At 41.5% G+C, this 24,415-nt stretch overlaps 1 protein-coding gene across 1 annotated transcript in view; it reads left to right on the top strand.

Annotated features, from left to right (window-relative positions):
* rnf150a (ring finger protein 150a) overlaps nt 1–24,415 on the top strand; it is a 78,445-nt gene that overhangs the window by 27,773 nt on the left and 26,257 nt on the right. Inside the window, exons 2-5 of the mRNA XM_078404926.1 lie at nt 8,874–9,124; nt 17,747–17,818; nt 18,912–18,994; nt 21,439–21,535. Coding sequence (XP_078261052.1) covers nt 8,874–9,124; nt 17,747–17,818; nt 18,912–18,994; nt 21,439–21,535 — 503 coding nt within the window. The remainder of the gene's footprint in view (nt 1–8,873; nt 9,125–17,746; nt 17,819–18,911; nt 18,995–21,438; nt 21,536–24,415) is intronic.

Raw genomic sequence — 24,415 nt, 5'->3', positions numbered from 1 at the left:
CCACTCTGCACTGAACCAATTGGACAATAAAAACACACGGGTTCATCATCTACAGCTTGACGTTCGACACCATCCATCCTCTCCAAAATTGTCATCAAACTTTGGGAACTGCATCTCTGCTCATCCCTATGCCATTGGATCCTTGACTTCCTCATCGACAGATCTCAATCAGTAAGGATTGGCAACAACACCTCATCCTTGATGACCTTCAGCACAGAAGCACCTTCAGTCTTTGTGCTCTGTCCCCTGCTCTACTCTCTTTATACCCTTTACGTAGCTGGCTGCACATGCTCTTTATGTATAGCCATATATAGCTCCAGGACAGGGCGGGGTGTCAAACTCATTTTAGGACACGGGCCAGAATGGGCAAAATGCGACTTCATGTGGGCCGGATCAGCTGTGCACGTGCGAACGCACTTGTGCGTGCTCCCACAGCTTTCGTTATCCTCTTTTTTTCAACCTGCTCTCATGTGTCTCAGTCTCTGCCATAAGTACAAAGTGTTTCACTTTACGAATTTTGTTTCTTATGAAGAAGATTGCCTAGCAAGCATTACTTTTATGATTGGTATCTAGGCCCTAGACAGAGTGGATGTGGAAATAATGTTTCCAGTGATAGGAGAGTCTAGGACCAGAGGTCACAGCATCGGAATAAAAGGTCATACATTCGAAATGGAGATGAGGAGGAATGGGTGGTGAGTCTGTGGAATTCATTGCTACAGACAGTGGTGGAGACCGACATTAGGTATTTTTGAGGCAGAGATTGATTAGGTTACAGGGAGAAAGAAGACAATAGAATGTGGTTGAGAGAGAAAATAGATCAGCCATGGTTGAATGGCAAAGTAGACTTGATGGGCTAAATGGCCTAATTCTGTTCCCCTGTCTTATAGTCTTCCTACAGTGTTTATGTTTTGCCCACAATGGGTTTGCTGGGTGGTGAACAGCCAAACTGCAGCTACCTGGCATGGTGAACGATCGCCTCATCTCTCCTGAAGGCCCCGCTCCCCATCCTTCTCCTTATGTCTTTCTTCCTTCCCCTCACATCCTCTCCCCTCGCCTCTCATGTCCTTCTCCACCCTCACCTGCCCTCTCCCTTTCCTCAGCCTATCCCTTCTCTTATCCCCATTTCCTTCCTTCCAACTACTCCCCCACTCCCCTCCCTTACTTCATCCTCTCTCTTTCCTTACCTCGTCCCTAAATCCCCTCCCTTCACTCATCCCTGAACACGATTCCTTCTCTCATTCGCTCCCTTCCTCAGCCCCTCCCTCCCTACTTCCTTTCTTTACCACCTACTCCCCTCCATCGTCACCCTCTCTTCCCTTCCTCATCCCTAAAAACCCTCCCTTCTGCTCCCCCTCCCTTTACCCCCACCTTCTCCCTTCTCTTCCCTATTTCCGCATAACTACCTGCACGTCTTCACATCCCACCTAGCCTTAACCCAAACCCAGAGCCCCCATCCTGGAGAGCAGCTCCGATTTTGGATCGCTGGTTGCGGCCCCATTCACAGTGCGGCAACGTCCCACCAGCCTCTATCCACGCACTCACCTGGGTCTCAGGTACATGGTGGCGGTCTCTGTGGCGGCAGCCTAGGCAAGGTGCCCACAATGCTGAGACCCCCCAGTGCCGGCCCCTTCCCGCCCGCGTCACTGCATGGCCTGTCCCAAGAGAGAGAGCGGCGGGGAGAGAGAGCGGCGGGGGAGAGAGAGGGAGCGGGGCGGAGGAGAGAGGGAGCGGGGCGGGGGAGAGAGAGGGAGCGGGGCGGGGGAGAGGGAGAGCGGCGGGGGAGAGGGAGAGCCGTGTGACAACCCTAACCACAATCGTACCTCAGCAACTATCTGCTATGGCCTTTGTTTTGTATGTACTACATATTTTGATTTTGCATTTTTACGGTCTATTTACCTAGCATTACTGATTATTAATTTATTGTGTTATTGATTTTTCTAGATTTATTTATTTATTGTGTTATTGCATTAATGGTCCTGTAAAGCTGCAGCAATTGTTCTGTTCCAGGTGCATATACCAATTAACCATCTGGACACTTTGTAGGATGAAGTCCACAGCCCTTGCATTAACATTAAATTTATGAGTAGCTTTGTATCAACTGCAATAACAGCCAACATTTCTCTAATTTACTGCCTGAAAAAATGTATCAATTTTCTTGTCATGTTACATGTAAAAGAAAAACATGAAGTTGTTGGGGTCATAGTACATGTCCCAAATCAATTTATTGCCATGGAAAGACTTCTTAAAATGTTGTTACTGTTAAGTAGGAAACAGTGACAAATGGTGAGGATGATTCAACTGCTCTTCTAATTTGTGCCATAGAATCTTATACGTGGAACTCGGAGGGCAGATGTAGCCTTGAGTTTAATTTCTACCCAAAAGATGTAGATTTTTGTGTTCATGTTTCTGAAGTGGTCAACCTTCTGCCTCAACAGCAAGCCACAATTTTCCCGGTTATTGAAGCATGTAAAGTAAAAATATACTCTGTCATCATGTCTCTAAGATGCATGTTGAAAGAATTACAATAGCTTGGAAAGGAATGCGAACACAAATTTATTGGTAGCATAGGTAGGTGCCAAGTATCTAAATAAAGTATGCTAACCACAAATGCTGAAGATTATTCAGTTGTAAAGTCATGTAGACATTTAAATGTTCAGATTGAAGGATAATAAACTTATCCCTATCAAAGAGAAGAACGGTGAATAAAAATTGGGTAATTGAAAATAAATGCCATTAGTTGGTGGCTATTCCAAAATGTTTTCCGTGCATTCAATATTTAATACAGCCTTTTTACCTCCAGAAGTAACAAGTTTGATGAATAGTTTATCGATCTCTGGAATGGTTTAGTTTAAATTATTTTTAATTGAAGCCGAACCACAAGCCATGCTAATACTTTAACCTTAACCCTTCTCCTTCTTATCTCCTACTGAAAACGAGCTCATTTTCTTTCTTTCCCAGTTGTTGAATTAGGTGTCTGACCCGAAATGCTAACTATTCCCTTTTCCACAAATGTTGTTTAACTTACTGAGTGTTTCTATTGAGACATAGATCATGAAACAGGCCCATCAAACCCAATGTCCATGCTGTCCAAGATACCATCTATCGCATTTGTCCATTTATGATCCATATCCCTCTAGTCCTTTGCTATCAATGTATCTTGTTACTCTGTCTCAACCACTTCATCTGACAGTTCAGTTTAGTTTATTGTCAAGTGTACCGAGGTACAGTGAAATGCTTTTGTTGCATGCTATCCAGTCAGCAGAAAGACAATACATGATAACAATCCATTACACGTACCACCCTCTGCCTGGAAAATTCGTCCTGTTTCTCATTACATCTTTCTCCTCACCTTAAGCATATGGTCTCTAGTTCTAGATTCCCCAATTCTTGGAGATGGCGGTTAGGGAGGAACTGTGTGCATTTACACTATGCACGTCCCTCATGATTTTAGATCATCCTTGGTGGTTGCATCGGCCATTTTTTATGGAGTGGTCTGCTGGAGCAGCAGCAACTCAGCGGCGGAAGGGGACTCGACAAACTGGCCAGGAAGGCCAGCTCTGTCCTGGGTTGCCCCCTCGACTCAGTGCAGGTGGTGGGAGAGAGGAGGATGATGGCAAAACTAACATCGCTGCTGGACAACGACTCCCACCCCATGCAGGATACTGTCACTGCACTGAGTAGCTCCTTCAGTGACAGACTCCTTCACCCCAAGTGCGTGAAGGAGAGATATAGGTTCTTCCTTCCCGCTGCTGTGAGACTGCACAACCTGCACTGCTCCCAGCAGACGAGTCAACAATAAACAGCTAAGAACACATAGAAAACTTATGTATCTTTTATTTATAATGAATGATCTCTTGCTCTCTTGCTATCCACTTTGCTGCTGTAACACTGTAAATTTCCCCGGTGTGGGACGAATAAAGGAATATATTATTATTATATTATTACTCACAAGTCTTCCTACATACAGGGCTCTACCATTCACAGTGAAAGTCCTCCTCTGGTTTGACCAAAATGCAACAACTTGAACATCTGAATCAAACTCAATTTTGTATTGTTTGGCACACTTATCCAATAATCAAAATCCTGCTGTAATTCTTGATAATCTTTATTGTTTATAATCCATCTATTTTTGTGTCATCTGCAAATTTACTAATCATGCCATGTACATTATCATCCAAGTCACTAATATAGATGACCCAACAGCAATGGGCCCAGCACTGACCCTTGAGGCACACGACTCGTCACAGGCCTCTAGTCTAAAAAGCAACTGTCCATTCTTGCTATTGAGAGAGTGCAGCGTAGGTTCACTAGGTTAATTTCCGGAATGGGGGTACTGTCGTATGTTGAAAGACTGGAGCGACTGGGCTTGTATACACTGGAATTTAGAAGGATGAGAGGGGATTTTATTGAAACATATGATTATTAAGGGATTGGGCACGCTAGAGGCAGGAAACATGTTCCCAATGTTGGGGGAGTCCAGAACCAGGGGCCACAGTTTAAGAATAAGGGGTAGGCCATTTAGAACAGAGATGAGGAAAAACTTTTTCACTCAGAGTTGTAAATCTGTGGAATTCTCTGCCTCAGAAGGCAGTGGAGACCAATTCTCTGGATGCTTTCAAGAGAGAGTTAGATAGAGCTCTTAATGATAGTGGAGTCGGGGGTATGGGGAGAGGGCAGGAACAGGTTACTGATTGTGGATGATCAGCCATGATCACATTAAATTGGGGTGCTGGCTCGAATGGCTGAATGTCCTATTCCTGCACCTATTGTCTATTAATCACCCTCTGTTTAGTTTAGTTTAATTTAGAGATACAGCACGGAAACAGGCCCTTCAGCCCACCAGGTCCGCACCGACCAGCAATCGACGCACATTAACACTGCACACACTAGGGGCAATTTACACTTATACCAAGCCAATTAACCCTCAAACCTGTATGTATTTGGAGTGTGGGAGGAAACCGAAGATCTCGGGCAAAACCCATGCGGTCATGGGATGAACATACAAATTCCGTACAGATAGCACCAGTAGTCGGGATTGAACCCAGGTTTCTGGTGCTGCAAGCGCTGTAAGGCAGCAACTCTATCGCTGCACCACCATACCGCCACCTATCTGGCCACCTATGTATCTAAAAGCTAGCTCTCTCTGGATCCCATGTTATTTATTTTCTAGAACAAACTTCAATGTGGAACCTTATCAAAGGCCTTGCTGAAGTCCTTAGAGACCATGTCTACTTCCCTGTCCTTATTGACTTCCATGGTTACTTGGAAAAGCTCGGTCAAATTCATGAAACATGATCTTCCAAGCACAAAATCATGCTAATCGGTCTTTCCAATTACGATAATTTGTTTGTATTCCAGATTTTCAGCATCGGCTGTTTTTATTTTTTCAGTATCATTTCAATGAAAGCATTTCAAATTATCTAAAAAACACCTTATATTGAGCAGAGATTCTAAATAATATAATTTTACGCAGGGCAAATTTGAGTGTTATGAGTAATTTCTTTTTGTAATACTGTTAGAAGTCTTTTTCCATTACCGTGTAAATCTCACTTGGGATAGTACTGTTATGCCGATTTCATTTTTCATTAAATTTAACAAGTTCACATGTTATTGATTACATTATTTGGATTGCCACTTCAGATAAGAAGGAAGATTAATCTTTGTCATAAATTTTAGTTATCCTTACCTCCAGTTGACAATTTTATTAGATTGCATTAACACTTCACTCTTTTGTGCATGCTACTTAAAATGCCTTTACAGCACAGTAATCTAGACCCACAGAGAAATATGAAATTAAAGACTGACAAGAATGTTAAAGGAATTTTCATTAAAAGTTAGTATCAGTTACAGATTTCACTTTGTTTCCAATATTTTGAACGTTTTTTACTTATGTTTTGTTCGAATATGAATGATTTTTATCACTTGAAATTTCTGAACAAATGGTTTTGATTAGTGGATGACCTAATGAACCGTATTGCATTTTTCTTGCATCTGGTCAATAGTTAGGAATATTTTAATACCATTATTTGTATTTGAGAACATAAGAATTGTGTTCTCTGCCTGTTTTAAGTATTTAAAAGACACTGTGAATTTTGGTTATTGCTGCCCACTTTCCTTTTATGATAAACAGATGAGGGGGTTATGCTTGGTACAACTACTTGACTGTCAAACCCAGTTACCCAATGAATATGATACTGAGAAAGTTGAAAGTTTGTAATTCAAAACATTTAAGTATATTGAAAAGAAGGTACCAATATTTGGTGACTTTTTTTCTTTATGGCTAATATTTAAATTAAAAAATGAGTTAATAGTCTTGGTAAGACATCTACTCACAAATTACAAACTGATGAAGTCAAAAAATAAAAAATCCTCTTATGCTTTGCAAATGATTCATTTGACGATCTGGCTGATTCTACTACAAGCAGTCTTTGTAGATGCAGCCTGAGGATTGAAGGAGGTGATCTTCTGCGGCTTTGCATTGCGGGACTCGTTTCGTTCTGGAGATCTTTGCAACATGGAGGGAAATGTTATGTCTTAAAGTTGAGACTTGTTTCCAGGATGGGTTTTCAATCAGGTCAACCATCTCCCCATTCTCAAAGACTTCAATCTCCTCTCCCAGCAGTTTGGTTGGCCTTGATGGATGATGGTGGGTAAGACCTTGAGGTCATTGATGATATCAGGCCAGAATCTGAGCCAACAAAAATTCAAAGTTGGACCCTTTTGATATAATAAAGTTTGAGAATCCTAATAGGTGTGGCCCATTATTATAAATTAAATATCATTCTGGAGGCAAAAGCATATTAAAGGAATTTTGGAATCAACAAAGCCCAATGACTCTGGTGTGTCACAATGCACATTGCCAAACACAAGAAGAATCATGAGAGACACTCATTCTCACAAGGAATTCCAATATATGAAGGTCTGTCGGCAGTCTCAAAAACACATGGCCCAGACTTAGAACATACAATTGGCAAACGTTTGCTCTTTTTAATCCTTTAGTGCTTGTGGATTTTCAATAATTTGAAGCCCACCAAGACATTTGCACAATGGGAAAGGGTTAACTAAAAGCCATAAAATCACTTTGTTCTTTTGTTATATGTCCAAATATCAATTTTCTTGGAAAATAAAACAAAAGGCCTGTTTCTTCACAGTTGAGTGTATTTGTTAAGTATATGTTTAACTATTCAAAAACTTTCTTAAAAATAGCTGTACTGGCCACATTGGTAAATACCTCTTTGCATCATTATTTCACATTTGCAATTTATTGCACTGAAAAATCCATATTGCTGAGCCCTGACAGAATTTAAAAATTGGCAATCTGGCAGAATATATTTCCTCCACCTCTACACTTTTGCACTAATTGTCGAGGTGTCTTTTGTTCTGGGCATAACATAGATGCAAAGTTTAAAGAATCTCAGCCTGATCCAAATGGAGAATTCTTGTCCCCGAAGGAACTTCTAAATTCGTAGGACTATAGTCATCTATAACCTTTTGCTTGCTCTAAAAAAATTGTTTGCACAGTTAAAAATTTAAATTCTATTGATGACTTTGGAACAATGGTTTGGGATTAACCATCCCATTTTTATATGCAGCAAATCTAACTGTCTGCCATTCCTTAATGCTGCTATCATTGGCAGTTATAATTTAACCTAAAAATGTGAATTTGAGAAGTATGAAATTGGGCAATCCAACTTATAAATATCATATTAAAATGTGACACTAAGTGAAATTGACACCAAGCAGGGACATGCATTTCAATTCAAAGGTTGACTAAAATTATCAAGACACTCTCAATCAAATGAACATGTCATTTAGTTCTATGAAGCAAAAGACAGCACCTGTTTTTTAATTTAAATTGTTGGAACATATTTAAAAAAAATTGTGATAGTTGGATGAAGTCATTCAATGAATGTGAGATCGTTTTTTTGGCGTACAAGCGCAATATCAAAAGGAGAGTCTCAGATCAGGTTAACTATTTAGTATTTCCCAAGTAGCCACATTTCTGACTTGTGAACAGCTCTCAGGAACTGTTGTCAGGCAAGGTGGACCTATATCACACTTGTCATATTATAAGAATGAGGTAGCTTAATATAACTAGACTGCTGTGGTCTATCTCTTACGACATTCTCCTGCATTAGCAAAGCTAATACACAATTTGCAGCACAAATAATGGTGAGCTCCTGGTACACATTTTTTAGTCAAGTCCTCGGCTTGTGATGAGAAAATGTTATGCTGCATGTATGCATTGTCAAAAAATTTGCTCTGCTCTGCATTAGAATTGCATTATCTTCCCTCTATGGGAAGGGGAGTTTGTCATCTGGGAGATCGCATAGGCCTAGGTGGACTGAGCGAAGGTGTTCGCGGAACGATCGCCCAGTCTGCGCTTGGTCTCGCCGATATATAGTCCACACCTAGAAAAGCAAATACAGTAGATTAGGTTGGAGGAGATGCAAGTGAACCTCTGCCTCACCTGAAAGGACTGTCAGGGTCCCTTTACGGGGTCGAGGGAGGAGGTATAGGGGCAGGTGTTGCATCTCCTGCAGTTGCAGGGGAAAAACACTGGAGAGGGTGTGGTTTGGGTGGGAATGGATACAACCGCAGGAAATGCAACATCTGTCCTTATATCTCCTCCCTCGACCCAAAGCATCACCTATTCCTTTTCTCCTGAGATGCTATCTGACACGCTGAGTTACTCCAACGTTTTGTGTCTGTCTTTGGTGTAAACCAGCATCTGCAGTTCCTTCCTACACAATCCAAATAATGTGTTTGGTAATTAGTTTGCAAAATGGATCATTTGTGGGATCGCAAGGAAAAGTAATTTTGTAAACCTAATTCTCAATTAATTGTCATTGTTTCTCATTTTGTTTTTGCAGGTACAGGAGAAATTGTTGCCATTATGATTCCAGAGTTAAAAGGACGTGAGATTATGAGCCTACTTGAAAGAAATATCACCATTATGATGCACATAACAATTGGAACACGTAATTTACAAAAATATGTTAGCCGCACCTCAGTTGTATTTGTGTCGATATCATTTATTGTACTGATGATAATTTCGCTTGCCTGGTTGGTCTTCTACTATATCCAGAGGTTCAGATATGCAAATGCTCGAGACCGGAATCAGGTAAGGTAATTTTAACCCTTTGTTTTAAACAGATTAGTTCACTGTTTTGTATTCAGAAAAAAGTTTATTGGATTGATAATTATTGAATTAAATCCGAAGTGCCACAGATAGCTGGATTGAGGACAGGGTGAGATGCTAAAATGTTTCAAAATGATTGAACCTAATCTATCCACTCTCCAATCAGTACGCTTCTACATTTAATGGACGTTTGGTTATTTAAATATCTTAGTGCCGGATGGCCTCTGATTTAACTTGCTTTGCAGGGATAATTGACAAATTATGTTTTCTAGTGCTTTGGAAAACTGAGTTGCTGGAAGGTATTGAAGGACAGATTTAGAAGTGCATTGCCCTTGTCCACCAATGTCCACCTCCAATAATTAGACCCCAGCTCCAAGCGAATTCCTCCAAGCGAATTAGATGCTGATTTCCTTTGGAGCTTACACTTGCTTACACTTACTTCCACTGGGAGCATCAGTTGATTTATCCATGACTAGGTTGTTCTGAACATTGCCGGAAAACAAGATATGTTGATCAGACTTTCTTATAAGCATGGACTCTATCAAAGCAAAACACTACTGCATGTGGAGGAATTCTAAATTCTAGGTTTCCTGACTAATAACTTGCCAGCCATTACTCATTCCAATTCCACCCAGCAATCTGGCTTTCTCAAGATTTGGCTTCAGCTCATTATTTCTACTTTACATTGTGAGAGAAAAGCCACAAGAAAAAGAAAAAGAAATAAATCTGTTCAGCTGTAATTACAGGCAAAGGGCTTGGCTCCCATGTGCTCTGAAACGTGGATTTGAAGCCTGGATTTTAACCCTTGGCTGGATGGATGGATGGATGAATACAATGTTATCCTCTGTAACTTACATCTGGCCTTATATGAAGATATATTTTATCCTGTGCAATTCATTTTCATGGAATGCAATACCTAAAAAAGAGTTAAAATGATATGAGAATGGATTACTTGTAGTGGGTTGAACACAACTGGCTAGCTAGATTAGATCCAACCCAGATAAATGCATGAAGAATTCCTTACCAATATTAAGAATTTCAAAGCAAGAATGTTCTTTAGCACAAAATTGGCATTCTGAGTTTGATATAATGTCTGTTTTAGAGGCAAAATAAGTGAACATTTTTCCTGGATCTTTGGCCAAGAATGATTGGCAAAGTATCAAAAATAACAAAGTATTTCATTCTTTGGCACTGGGGTGAGTTTAAGAAAAATAAGTACAGGTAACAAAATGGGGAAAGATGTGTTTTTAATCAGTTGTGGAACCCAGTTCGTTAGGAAATGTGTGCAGGAGCTGTAGTTTTCTATTTCACAAGATTGACAAAATGAATGAAGGAGATTCATTGAGTATATTCCAGATTAATAGATGGAGGATATGTAGATTTTTTTCTAAAAACGATGGATACTCTTCCAAAGCTGAATGAAATAGAGCCACTGTCATTTTCCATTGATCAATATTGTCCTTTGAAGATTTATGTTAATGATCAACACCACCAATTCTGTCTAAAAATTATAAACATTAATGTGCATGTTCTGATAAAGATAATGGAATAATCAGAAATAGAACTACAAACAATACGTGCATTGCTATTTACACACAAATACAAGCAGAAGTTGTATGAAAAACCACATAATCTACTTACTGACCTAGATTTTAGTAGTTTGGGACTTGAAATGTTTGCTTATCCAAACTAGGTGATATATTCCTGCCAGGAAATCTGTCACAAAGATTTGCTGCTGAACAATGCATAGCAGCAGCTGAGTATGAACTTGCTGGAATTTCCCAGTAATAACCTGGATAATCCTGCTTGCAGATCCTGTGCCAAATTAGACTGTGGGGCCCATTAATTTAAATAGAGGTAGAAAAGTAAAGCTAAGACAAAACCATGTGTTGAGTAGATGTGTTCGCTGCAATGCTTTAAATCTCATCTGTGCTTTTGGTGATTTTTACATACAATTCTTGATTTTTTTAAATTGTATTAGTTTTTGAATAATTTTGAATGCCCCTAATATTCAGGAACATTGAAATTATAGTTTTGACAGATGCAAATTGGGAAGCAAGGGTTTGGTGCTCGAGGTTTATCCTGAGCAATTTTTTTGGTGGGGCTAACGGCCTACACATGTGACCTACCTTTGTTGCTTGGTCCAGAGTGCCACAGATGGCCTCACTGAACTGGTCCAAGAAGCTTTTGTTCGGCTATGTATTGTTTCTGTGTGTACATAAAGTGACTGCAGGACAATAAACAATAGACAATAGGTGCAGGAGGAGGCCATTCGGCCCTTCGAGCCAGCACCGCCATTCAATGTGATCATGGCTGATCATTCTCAATCAGTACCCCGTTCCTGCTTTCTCCCCATACCCCCTGACTCCGCTATCCTTAAGAGCTCTATCTAGCTCTCTCTTGAATGTATTCAGAGAATTGGCCTCCACTGCCCTCTGAGGCAGAGAATTCCACAGATTCACAACTCTCTGACTAAAAAGGTTTTTCCTCATCTCTGTTCTAAATAGCCTACCCCTTATTCTTAAACTGTGGCCCCTGGTTCTGGACTCCCCCAACATTGGGAACATGTTTCCTGCCTCTAACATGTCCAACCCCTTAATAATCTTATACGTTTCGATAAGATCCCCTCTCATCCTTCTAAATTCCAGTGTATACAAACCTAGTCGCTCTAGTCTTTCAACATATGACAGTCCCGCCATTCCGGGAATTAACCTAGTAAACCTACGCTGCACGCCCTCAATAGCAAGAATATCCTTCCTCAAATTTGGAGACCAAAACTGCACACAGTACTCCAGGTGCGGTCTCACTAGGGCCCTGTACAACTGCAGAAGAACCTCTTTGCTCCTATACTCAACTCCTCTCGTTATGAATGCCAACATTCCATTGGCTTTCTTCACTGCCTGCTGTACCTGCATGCTTCCTTTCAGTGACTGATGCACTAAGACACCCAGATCACGTTGTACGTCCCCTTTTCCTAACTTGACACCATTCAAATAATAATCTGCCTTCCTATTCTTACCACCAAAGTGGATAACCTCACACTTATCCACATTAAACTGCATCTGCCATGCATCCGCCCACTCACACAACCTGTCCAAGTCACCCTGCAACCTCATAGCATCTTCCTCACAGTTCACACCGCCACCTAGCTTTGTATCATCGGCAAATTTGCTAATGGTACTTTTAATCCCTTCATCCAAGTCATTGATGTATATTGTAAATAGCTGCGGTCCCAACACCGAGCCTTGCGGTACCCCACTAGTCACTGCCTGCCATTCTGAAAGGGACCCATTTATCCCCACTCTTTGCTTTCTGTCTGTAACCAACTTTTTATCCATGTCAGTACCCTACCTCCAATACCATGTGCTCTAATTTTGCCCACCAATCTCCTATGTGGGACCTTGTCGAAGGCTTTCTGAAAGTCGAGGTACACCACATCCACCGGCTCTCCCCAGTCAATTTTCCTAGTCACATCCTCAAAAAATTCCAATAGATTAGTCAAGCACGATTTCCCCTTCGTAAATCCATGCTGACTCGGAACGATCCTGTTACTGCGATCCAAATGCTCCGCAATTTCGTCTTTCATAATTGACTCCAGCATCTTCCCCACCACTGATGTCAGACTAACTGGTCTATAATTTCCTGCTTTCTCTCTCCCTCCTTTCTTGAAAAGTGGGATAACATTAGCTATCCTCCAATCCACAGGAACTGACCCGGAATCTATAGAACATTGGATAATTGCAAATCCAAGCAATAGGTGCAGTAGGCAGGCCACCCTTGGTAAAATGAAAAAAGAACAGTGCTGGAGTAACGCAACGGGTCAGGATATTGCCGGATCCACTAAGTTACTCCAGCACTTTGTCTTTTTTTTGTCAACCAGCATTTGCTGTTCCTTGTGTGAAATCTGGTTAGTCAGAGTTCTACAGTTAATAATTGCTGTTACTTCCAATGTGGTTTTATTGAAAGACCATACCAAAATGTCAAATATCCTGTGATGGAATTACTGATAGATGATTTGTAAGATCTCCCATTGGGTCCAAATCTCTCCTGCGGGCCTCTCCAGGGGCAACTCTACCCCCACTCACCCACTCCATCCCCCCTCAACCCCCCTTATTCTTCCCCTCCCCCCCCCCACTCACCCACTCTATCCCCCCCTCCTCCACCCCACTCAGCCAATCCATCCCCCCTCAACCCTCCTCCCTCAACCACTCCATCCCCCCTCAACTCCCCTCCTCTTCCCCCCCCTCCCACTATTAGATTGACGGGCCCCAACTGCGCACGCGCGGACTGACGTCGAAACCGCAGCTCGTCCTCCCAGCGGTGGTGGGGGAGTGCATCCATTACTGGGCGGGGAGTGTCCCCCGGTGCCGTGGGCGGGCGAGGAGTGTTAGGGAAGGGGAGAGGGAAGCACTCACCTTGGCCCCATGCCGCCAGCGATGCAGCCGGAGCGAGCCGTGGACGAACGGCGGTGACAGCCATCTTGCTGGACCCTTTGCCGCCGCGCTGCACCACGGGAAGAAGGTCAGGCGCGGGGCACGCCGGGACCGTCGCCGGTCTTTCAGGCGGGGGTGGGGCGCATCTATTAAAGTTAGCGGCAGCTCGTCGGCTCAGCAGCGCCCCCCCATTGGCCGCCACACCCGTCACTCTGGCGGGTCCCATTGTGACGTCAACGCTGGACACGGACAAGGTAAATCTCTCCTGCGGGCCTCTCCAGGGGCAACTCTACCCTCACACCCACTCCGTCCCCCCTCAACCCCCTTATTCCTTCCCTCCCCCCCACTCAACCACTGCATCCCCCCTCCTCCCCCCCCACTCAGTCAATCCATCCCCCCTCAACCCACCTCCCTCACCCACTCCATCCCCCCTCAACTCCCCTCCTCTCCCCCCTCCCACTATTAGATCGATGGGCCCCAACTGCGCACGCGCGGATTGATGTCGAAACCGTCACTCTGGCGGGTCCCGCCCCAGTGATCATCGTGCCCCCACTCCCATCACTCGGACGGGTCCCATTGTAACGTCCCCACCCCCAATCTTCCCTCCTCCCCACCCCCACGCCCCCACTCTTCCCTTCTCCCCACCCCCTCTCTCCTCCCCCTCCCCCCCACTCTGCTCCCCCACCCCCCCTTTCCCCCACTTCCCCCCCCCCACACCCTTACTGTCCTGATTTGGAAATATTTTTTTGCCCCTGTTGCTGGGTATGGTTACTGGATTGAAACTCCCCACTAATGACAATGGGGGAATATGTTCATCAGATTGATTAGTAATTCTTGAAGGTTGGTGTTTTGCCCACTTTCTTGGGCAATTAAAAATTGACAAGGGAATTCTAAATGATTTAGTTTTCTCGGAAGTGAAGAAAGCACCCTTCATCCTGGTCCTTAGTCTTCTGATTCTAACCTACTCTAGCTATGGAAAAAATTATCTTTAGAATTCTATAGACCAAGTCATGGTGAATGTAGCTGACAGTTTGAAATGGTGTTCAGTCATTCAAGTTGATTCAAGTCTTAAACTTGCATACATGCTTCGACCTGAAATTTTAAGTCTGTTTCTGTTTTCACCGATGTTTCCAGATCTGTTGAGTTGTATGGATTTTGCAAAATTAGATTGCATGCTAATCAATCATTCTCAGTGTAGTGCCAGGCCTTTAGAGCAGGAATTATCATGTATTAACATGAATAAATGGTTGCTGTGAGATTAATTTACATTTGCAGTTCAACAACAAAAATGTAATGGCCATGATTTTTGAATGGTGAGCCTTAGAGTTTGCAAAATGTTCCCATTCTTGCAAATGTTTTGGTGCATTTGGTGGAGAATTAGATGTAGTGCTGATTCACTTTACCGCAGCATGATTAATATTTTTAGAAACTAATATGCAATGAGGTAATTATTATAATTATTTTTGTTCTCAGTACAGTTTACAGAAAAGAGACAATTTGCAGCCACCTTCTCCACCAATAATAAAAGCAACATTAACTAGTGTCACATAAAGGTGCAAATTATTTCTGGCATCCTGTGCCGCTTAAATAACATTATTTTTTGCCTGATCTAATGTGGATTGGTTTGTTGAGGTGCTTTGCTTATGTTTTTTTTTGTCTAATTATTATTGCCTGTGCTAAATTTCTCACAAATCCCATGGTTTGATCTTCAATTGATTGGTGGGCACAGTTTTGATTAGGGTCACACTCCTTGGAGATGTTGTTAGTGAGGGAAAATAGAGCTGCACACCAGTTCTAAAAAATATATTGATGAGGCCTATGAGTATGAGCAGGCTGCCTACCATAACCATGACATGTTCAGTGTTTGTGCAGGGGGTTTAATGAATGGGGACAGCATGGTTTTGAAATATATTTAGTGCACATACTGTGAAATGCTGAAAAGGCCTCAAACTTTAAATATGACTTTCTTAATGTCAAATCCACAATCTCTTATTTTTATACTTCCAATTATCGTAGAATGGCCGGCAAACTTATTGAAAGGTGTTGCAAAGAAAAAGGAAATATTTAATCAGATTGTGTCTTTTAAAATGTACACACGCTTAAATTTGATTTTAGCAGACTTCCTCTTATTTTTCTATTCTTTCTAGACTGGAGGCTTTAGTCATTATTTTACTTTTTTTTCCTGTGCAACCTTGACCATCTTGGTATGCTGCACTAAATGGCTCTTTAACATTTCTCAAATTTAATTCAACATCTGTTTGAGTTTTTCAAAGATGTTCATTAAAATAAATTTGGAGTTTTTTGTACTTGCATAGTTTATGCTTGGCTTTTAAGATAGTTAGCAGAACATTTGGATTGCTGTATATTACAGCATTTTGTATTTTGGCATGACACCAGCATATACATCAAGCCTGGACACTAAGATTGCAGTGAAATAACAACATAGTCACCTTTTGAGTTATGTTGACAGATGGAAACAACAGTTCTAGTGTTTGCATACACAGTTGAAGGAGAAATGCCATACAACCCTTCTGATGCCAAATTAATATTATATAGAAGAGCGATACACACAGATTTTGTAGTGGCTGTTTTGATGTATAAACGTGGAAATGGTTAGATTTTTATACATTTATTTGCCTTCTCACAAATCTAGTTATAGCTATATAGCTAAATAAAGTTATATAGTAAACCCACGTTTAACGGACCTCTTTTTAACGGATATCAGTTATAACAGATGGAGCTACCAACGGCTGCCCACACCTTCCCTGGCTTGTGCCACCCCCATCGCTCACAGCGCCATCCTCCCATGCTGCCCCTGGCTCAAGCCGCCTCCCCTGCCAGCTCGCAATGCCGGCTGCCCTCCTCACACCCAACTTGTGCCACTTCCCAGGCCACTCGCAACACCTGTTGCCCGCGCTGTCCGCTGCTTCCAGGCTGGACCTTCTGCCACCACTGCCTGCCCACACAAGCTTCCAAGCCGAACCTGTCGCTGACCCTTCCCTGCACTTCTTCCTGCGGGCTGTGACTATTGACTCTGCCGATCCTCACCTCGGCAAACCGGGGCCATCAACTCACCTTGATTCCAGTCTCAGTTCCGGACTGAGTCGGAAGCAGGGTCTAGACCCGAAACATCAACTATCTATGTTTTCCAGAGATGCTGCCTGACCTACTGAGTTATTCCAGTGCTTTGTTTCCTTTTAACCAGAAATTACAGTTGTTTGTTTCTACTAGTTATACAATAATACCTTATTCGGACAATCGGCAATAATGGACAATATTCCCCCCCCCCCCGGTCCATAATAACAAGGGTTTACTGTATTTCACTAACATTAAAACTAGTAGTCGCATGTTCGTTAACCTGTGCTCTTCAAGAGAATTCAAGATCTTAGAATGCTAACACTAAAAGCATAGTTAGTCAACTAAAAGGTAAATGGAGGAGAATAATCATAGTCATGGAGAATTTGGTTGAGGAGGGATCATTGGCTTCAATGATGCATTGTTCTGTCGCAAAATTCGCAGTTTGTACAGGTGACGTTGATAGTTTTTTAAAAAATGCTTATCTTCGGAAAGTTTCCAGCAGGAACCTGCTAGCAAAACAGTCCTGATCCTTAAGACCAATTTCTTGTGTGGTGATGTGAACTTCCAGATCAAAGAGGGAGGGAGTACGCCATGCCCCTGACTTGGGTGAAACTGGGAAAAAAATTAATGTTTCAGGCATTCAAAATATTTTTAAACTATTTTCAAAAACAAAAAGTTAAAAGCATAAAATACTTAAAAGTACCAATGTTAATCTCAGTCCTCAGGAGCTGTTCATCTCCATTGAAATGAACAAAGAAGCACTTTCAGTGCCTCCACCAACTTGGCACAGGATCTTTGTATGCATACCTCAGTTTAAGTGCTGGTGAATCTCTGCAATTTTACACAGCCATGCTGAACTTTAGTGTTTAGTGTCCAAGTGCAGTCATTTACCCAGCTTCAAACTACCGACAGCAACTTATGGGTTTTGGGCATGGATGGAAGTCCATAAGCATTAAGTGACGAACAGTTGAGCCAATATTTTCCTATCAAATTCTGGCCATTCTGCTGATGTTATAAATATTACCATCTCGTTTTAAGAATGTTGAACAGGTTAGTGGAAGTAATTTAATAAAGAATTTCACTTATTTTTCAGCGTCGTCTTGGAGATGCTGCTAAAAAAGCCATTGGTAAACTTCAAATTAGAACAATAAAGAAAGGTGACAAGGTAATAACATCTGTGAAAATATTGGATTGTATGGTACAGTGGCCACAGGAGCTTTGAGTCATAAGTGTTTAATTTTCATATGCGCTTGGACCAGAACAGTGAAATTCTTTCTTGCTGCAGGTTTACAAGCACATTTAATGCTGCAACACATTAAAAAAAAACGTACTATAAATTATCAGTTATACTTGTTAAACTGGGCCGTAATAGTGCAAGCCAAAGTAGGTAGTTCACCCACATACAAATCCTTAGTAGTTTGGTGTTGAGCTAGAGTTGTAATTAAGGTTCTGGAGTGAATGTTTCACCACTTGACGCTCCCAGCCCTTTCTAATATCTGTAAGTTAGATGTCTGTAATGTGATGAGTGATGACGTATTCCCCACTTAATTGGATGAATGTTAGTGCAAGCTCGGTCAAGCAGCTCAGACTGATTGACACCTGTCCACAACACTAAATGCTTATTTTTTGCAGTGACTATGCACCAAGGTACTGATTGTGCCTTGTACAAGATGAATTTCAAAAAATTCTAGAGCTTCTTCCAGTTGCAACTCCAAAACCCATGCCCTCTATGATCCACAAGAACAAAGATAGCAGATCTGTAAGGATTCCCCATTTGAAAATAACCCATTAACTTACACAGCATCTTGATTTGGAAATACATTGCAGATTCTTCTTTATTGGATCAAAATCTCGAGACTCCTTCTCTAACACCAGGTACCTCCATTGGATGAATGGTAACAATTCAAGAAGTAGATGTTAGTCGGGAATAGTCAGTATACGCCATTGTTATATATATTTTTTAATTTCCTCAGCCTGCGTTTGTATCACATTCTAATTAAGCCAACCAAACATTCACTTCTATTTACTGGTGGCTTGCTATCTTGTATTATTTTATTTATTTAGGTACGATACACTAGAATTGCAGTTAGGTACTTAATCCTGACAATTGCCGACTATTACTGACTATTACTGACTATGCCGACTGACATCAAAGGTGGTGTGAATCTACTTAATCTCTGATTCAACTTTGCTCATAACAAAACAATAGATTTCATTATATAGCATAATTTTAATGCTGCTGATTTTTTTCTTCTCAGGAAACAGAGTCAGACTTCGATAATTGTGCTGTTTGCATTGAAGGCTACAAGTCAAATGACGTAGTGCGAATTTTACCATGCCGGTGAGTTGTCTTTGTGCATTCAGCTTTGTTTGTGGGCTCTAGTTACATGAGAGTTGGTATGGATGTTTGCAATTTGTGTCATCATAATATGAACACAGAAACAGCTACAAAAATGCAAGAGGTAATCAGACTGGGAAACATGGCGAGTGGCTCACTATTTGACACCCCAAACCCCTTGAATCCTTTTCAACATCAATGAGGCACAAGTTAGGTTGGTGATAGAGAATGCTCTCCACATATTTAGGTGAGTGCAGCTTCAAATCTAAATCAAAAAAATCTAAATCTAAAAAAAAAATCTAAATCAAATAACAATAGCTCTTCCCAAACCCATGAAGTTAATCATCAAAAAAAAGGCTCCGGCATGGGAACACCACCATCTCTGTGTTCCCGTCTTGACTCTGAAAATGTATATTTTTCCTTTATCATTGCTGGGTTGACTCTGCAACAGCATCGTGAAATTACACTCACAAAAGGGATTGCAGGAGTTCAGAAAGATGACTGTATCACCTTTAGGAAAAATAGAGATGGACATAAATGTTGCCCTTGCCAAGGATGCCCCCATACCAAAACATGAATGAATAAATCGGCTTGAAAGGATATGCGGTTATCTTACCTTCCAACTGTCCATGTGGTGTAATATTATCTATTAACGTTACAATTCAAAGCTGCTCTGAATTGTTTGTATACAATGAGGATTAAAAATAGCATCTTCAGAATTTATTACCATATTGCTGATTTTATTTTAGATAATTCCTCAGACTTAAAATGTCAAAAATGTTCTTTGCAAATCTGTGGTGTCTAATTATTGTGGCATCTGTATGGTAGAAGAGCACTGATACCATCTCACAAAATATTAAATAACAGTATAACAGTATAACAGTATAACAGAGCTTTATTTGTCATTCGGTACCAAGGTACCGAACGAAACTGCATAGCAGTCATACAAAAAAGAACACAAGACACCATCACAGTGACTCCAAACACCCTCTCACTGTGATGGAGGCAACAAAACTTCCACTCTCTTCCCCACGCCCACGGACAGACAGCTCGTCCCCGACCGACCCGCACAGTCCCCGCAAGGGGATGGAAGTCCCCGCGGCCGAGTCGCACCGGGCGCTGAAACGTCTTGCGCCCGAGCCGGGCGATGGAAGGCCCCGCGACCAAGCCTTGCGCAGCTAAGTCCCGCGGCCGAGCCGCACCGGGCGATGTTAAGTCCCGCGGCCAAGCCGCACCAGCGATGAAAAGTCCCGCGTCCGAGCCGCACCGGGCGATGAAAAGTCCCGCGGCCGAGCCGCACCAGCGATGTAAAGCCCCGCGGCCGAGCCGCACCGGGCACTATTAAGTCCAGCGGCCGAGCCGCACCGGGCGATGTTAGACCCCGCGGCCGAGCCGCACCCCGCGCCGTGAGGAAGAAAAAAGTTTCCACCACCCCCCCACGCACACCACCCCCCCACCCACACCACCCACACCACCACCCCCCACACATACACAACCAAAAAAACACAAAAACCATCCCAACACCGACACACAACAAAAAAAAAAAGGAAAAAAGACGAACAGACTGCTAGCGAGCCGCAGCCGTTAGGCCGTCAGGTTAATTAGCTGATACTAACCAGATGTTTCTTCCCCCCCCCCCCCCCCCACTCACCACTCATCACCATCTGATGTGCAGTTTACTCTCTCCCAGTATGTGGGTGTAGATCCTGGATGAAATTAACATTGACAATACCTATTTGTTCCACTTCAATTAAAAATGGAAGGATGTTTTTCCGCTGTTTTAGGTATTTTCCAGATACTTGGGTTACTTGATGATGAATTCTTCATCGATGTCTGTTATGCTTTCCTGAGCCGGAGTTATTGGATCTGGAATCTCTCCACAAATTAACATGGAGGTTTAAATGGATGTTTAATAAAAGACTCATTTGCTTTGACCATACAATTATACAAATGAAAAAGAAAATATTAGAAATTTATGATTCTTTCAAAGGAAATTTAAAAATCTACCCCCCCAAAAAAGCCAAAAGACGAACAGTTTATTCAGGCGTATAAATTTCCAACAACATGCAGCTGTGACGGGAAATCAAGCCAGTAACATAAAAACCTGGGAAATCAGCATTTTAAAAATATATTTGTTACATTTTGGAAATGGTCCATACAAATACACCCTGTTATGTGCAGCTTTGCCAAACTTTTCACTGAATTATGCTTTGTTTTATGAGCACATCTTTTTCAAGAGAATGGATTGAAGAAATGTTACTAAATGTATTGCAAATGTATAACTGAACTTTTCATGTGAAATGTAAAACATTAAGTTTTCACTTGGGAAATATCAATGCTTTATTGATGCCTTCTTGAAATCCAAATCTAGACTATATGGATTCCTTGAGAATTTACTTCCCTTCTATAAAACAATGTAACAGAAAGTTTCTTGTGTACTGTTGTAGGCACCTTTTCCATAGGACATGTGTGGATCCATGGCTGCTAGATCACCGCACCTGTCCAATGTGCAAAATGAACATTCTGAAAGCACTTGGAATTCCGGTAATATTGCTCATTAAATGACTGATGTTGACTGATTCCTCCTTGGTTTGCATAATGAAATATACATTAAACGTTTGACATTAGTCTTCTAATATAATTAGTATTTCCATTTTAATAGTGATTGCAAGATGGCAAGTTGTTGGAGGCAATGACCTACAGGTATTAGTTTGATGTTCAGGTTGTGTTTAAAGTTGAAAATATTGTCTATTTTTAACAACTTGAATCTGATATCTAAAGTTGCATAAGATAGGGTTTTAAATTCACAAAAATCTGATTCAAACAGTACATTATTTGCTTTTTTCGTCTGATTTCAATCATCAGAGCATTGAGTATAAAAGTTCACAAGTTATGTTACAACTGTATAAAATTTTAGTTAGGCCACATTTGGAATGGTGTGTGCAATTCTGGTCTCCACATTTACAGGAAGAATGTGATGGTGGAAAGGAGATTCACCAGGATGTTGCCTGGATTGGAAAGTATTAGCTACAAGGAGCGATTGGACACACTTTTTTTTTCTTGGAGTGATTTTTTTTTCTCTGGAGCATTTGAGGCTGAGGGGCAACCTGATAATATATGATTATGAGAGGCTCAGCTCGGAAAATTTGTGCTTTTTTCCCAAGGTGGAAATGGCTTGGAGGGTGTTAGAGGGCATAAATTCAAGGTGAGAGTGGAAAAGTTTAAGTGGCATGTATGAGACAATTTCTTTTTAACACAAAGTGCCAGGAACGGTGGTGGAAATAGATATGATAGCAACATTTACTAGGTACGTGAACAAGCAGGAAGATGGACCGACGTAGACAGATAGGATTAGTTTAAATTGGCATCATAGTTGACACAGACATTGTGAGCCGAAAGCCCTGTTTCTGTACTGTATGGTTTGATGTTCTACCGTTAGTGTGGAAAGTGCTCACAGAATTTCTAAGCTGGTACTTGTATGTTTTACTCTTTCGGATCTTTCTAGGCTACTCAGAAAATATCCTCCCAGAATTATTGCATTATCCATGGTACATGCTCCTCTAACTTATTTATGCTCCGATGAGTCAGCACAGACACGGGGCTGAAATGCCTCCCTCTGTCATATGGACATACAGAATGGTAGGCGAACTAACAGATGTCATAATTTGCAAGAGGAATTAAATACTAAAGTAGGGCGGTTATGCTTCAGTTGTATAGGTCATTGATGAGATCATCCAGAGAGTATCTGGAGAATTGTATATAGTATTGCCTTTCTTATTTAAGGAGGAATGTAAATGCATTGGAAGCAGTTCAGTTTACTAGACTAATACCTGGAATGTGCAATTTTTCTTATAGGGATAGGCTAAACTGCCAAGGCATGTGTCCAGTGGAATCCAGACGAATTAGAGAGGGATGATTGAGGTACATAAGATCCTGTGGGTCTTGGTAGGGTGGAGAGAGAGAATATTTCATCTTGTGGAAGAATGTCAAACTAAGGGCTAATGTAATCAAGGGATATGGGGGGAAAAAGCAGGAATGGAGTACTGATTTTGGATGATCAGCCATGATCATAATTGAATGGCTGGCTCGAAGGGGCAAATGGCACACTCCTGCACCTATTTTCTATGTTTCTCATGGGATTTTGGTGCTTTTCAAAGGGGGCAGTATCAAGCAGAACCTTGAAATATTTTTAAGGAAGAGGTTGACAGGATCTTAATAAGAGAGTTAAAAAGTTGAAAGAATATGTTGAGGTGGGAGTCCAATCAGATCAGCCATTATTTTATTGAATGGAATAGGGGAGTTGAGGGACCAAATGGCCTATTCCTACTTCTAATTTTATATGTTCACAAGCAGTGCAGTAGTGCTTACTAATGTCATTATCTCAACCTTGTATTTTTATCTCGATTAATGCACATTCTTTTTGCCTCTTTTATAAATGCCAAATGTTTTTGAACATTTAGCAACCAATCTTAACAATGCTGCAATCATGCCTCCTTGATTAAAACAATTTTCTTTATTTGTCCATTTTGATTGGAATGCTTGTTAGGAATGCTTTGTGCATTAATTTATAGTATTGTTAAATTTAACATTTTATAATTTTACTTGGATATGACTTTGATCACATACTGTATTATATATGCTGTGAAACTAGTGAATGATGTCACTGTTGTGAAATTATGCTGTGTGTGGAGTTTGTTATTGACATGGTCTCAACTGCAGGAGCAGGTATTACCCGTCCCTGGCCTGTACCCGAGGTTCTTGAATCGGGTAGAGCAATGATGCCTTCATTTAAGCCATCTTGTAGTTAAATCTCTCAGCTAGGATTCTGAGACTCTGTAATCCCTGCCCCAGATTCTCACCTCTGACAATACAATGTAACATATTTTCCATGGCACGGTGAGCAGTGGTGGAGTTGCTACCTTACAGCACCAGAGACCCGGGTTCAATCCTGACTATGGGTGCTTGTCTGTACGGAGTTTGCACCTTCTCCCCATGACCTGCGTGGGTTTTCCCCGGGAGCTCTGGTTTCCTCCCATACTCCAAAGACGTACAAGTCTATTGGTTAATTGACTTGGTAAAATTGTAAAAGCAATTGTCCCCAGTGTGTGTAGAATAGTGTTAATGTGTGGGGATTGCTGGTCGGCGTGGACTCAATGGGCCTGTTTCCGTGCTGCATCTCTATTCAAAACAAAACTAAACTAAACATATAGTGTCTGGTCCTGTCAATGGTAGATTTGTCCTTGAATGCAAGAAATGGTTGATTGAAAAAGGGCCATTATTGAGGTATCAATTTGAGATTGATTTGCAAAATTTGACTTAATGTTTAACAAATGTTTTGGATGCATTTAACCTCAAATCAGAAGATTCTGTAAACTATTATGCTATGTAATCCTTTGCTCCTTCATGCCCTTGCAATCATTTAGT

This window comes from Rhinoraja longicauda, chromosome 1 (assembly GCF_053455715.1).
Source record: "Rhinoraja longicauda isolate Sanriku21f chromosome 1, sRhiLon1.1, whole genome shotgun sequence".
Classification (NCBI taxonomy): domain Eukaryota; kingdom Metazoa; phylum Chordata; class Chondrichthyes; order Rajiformes; family Arhynchobatidae; genus Rhinoraja; species Rhinoraja longicauda.
Note: the sequence above shows the minus strand (reverse complement) of the source record. Positions and strands in the feature narration are given on the sequence as shown.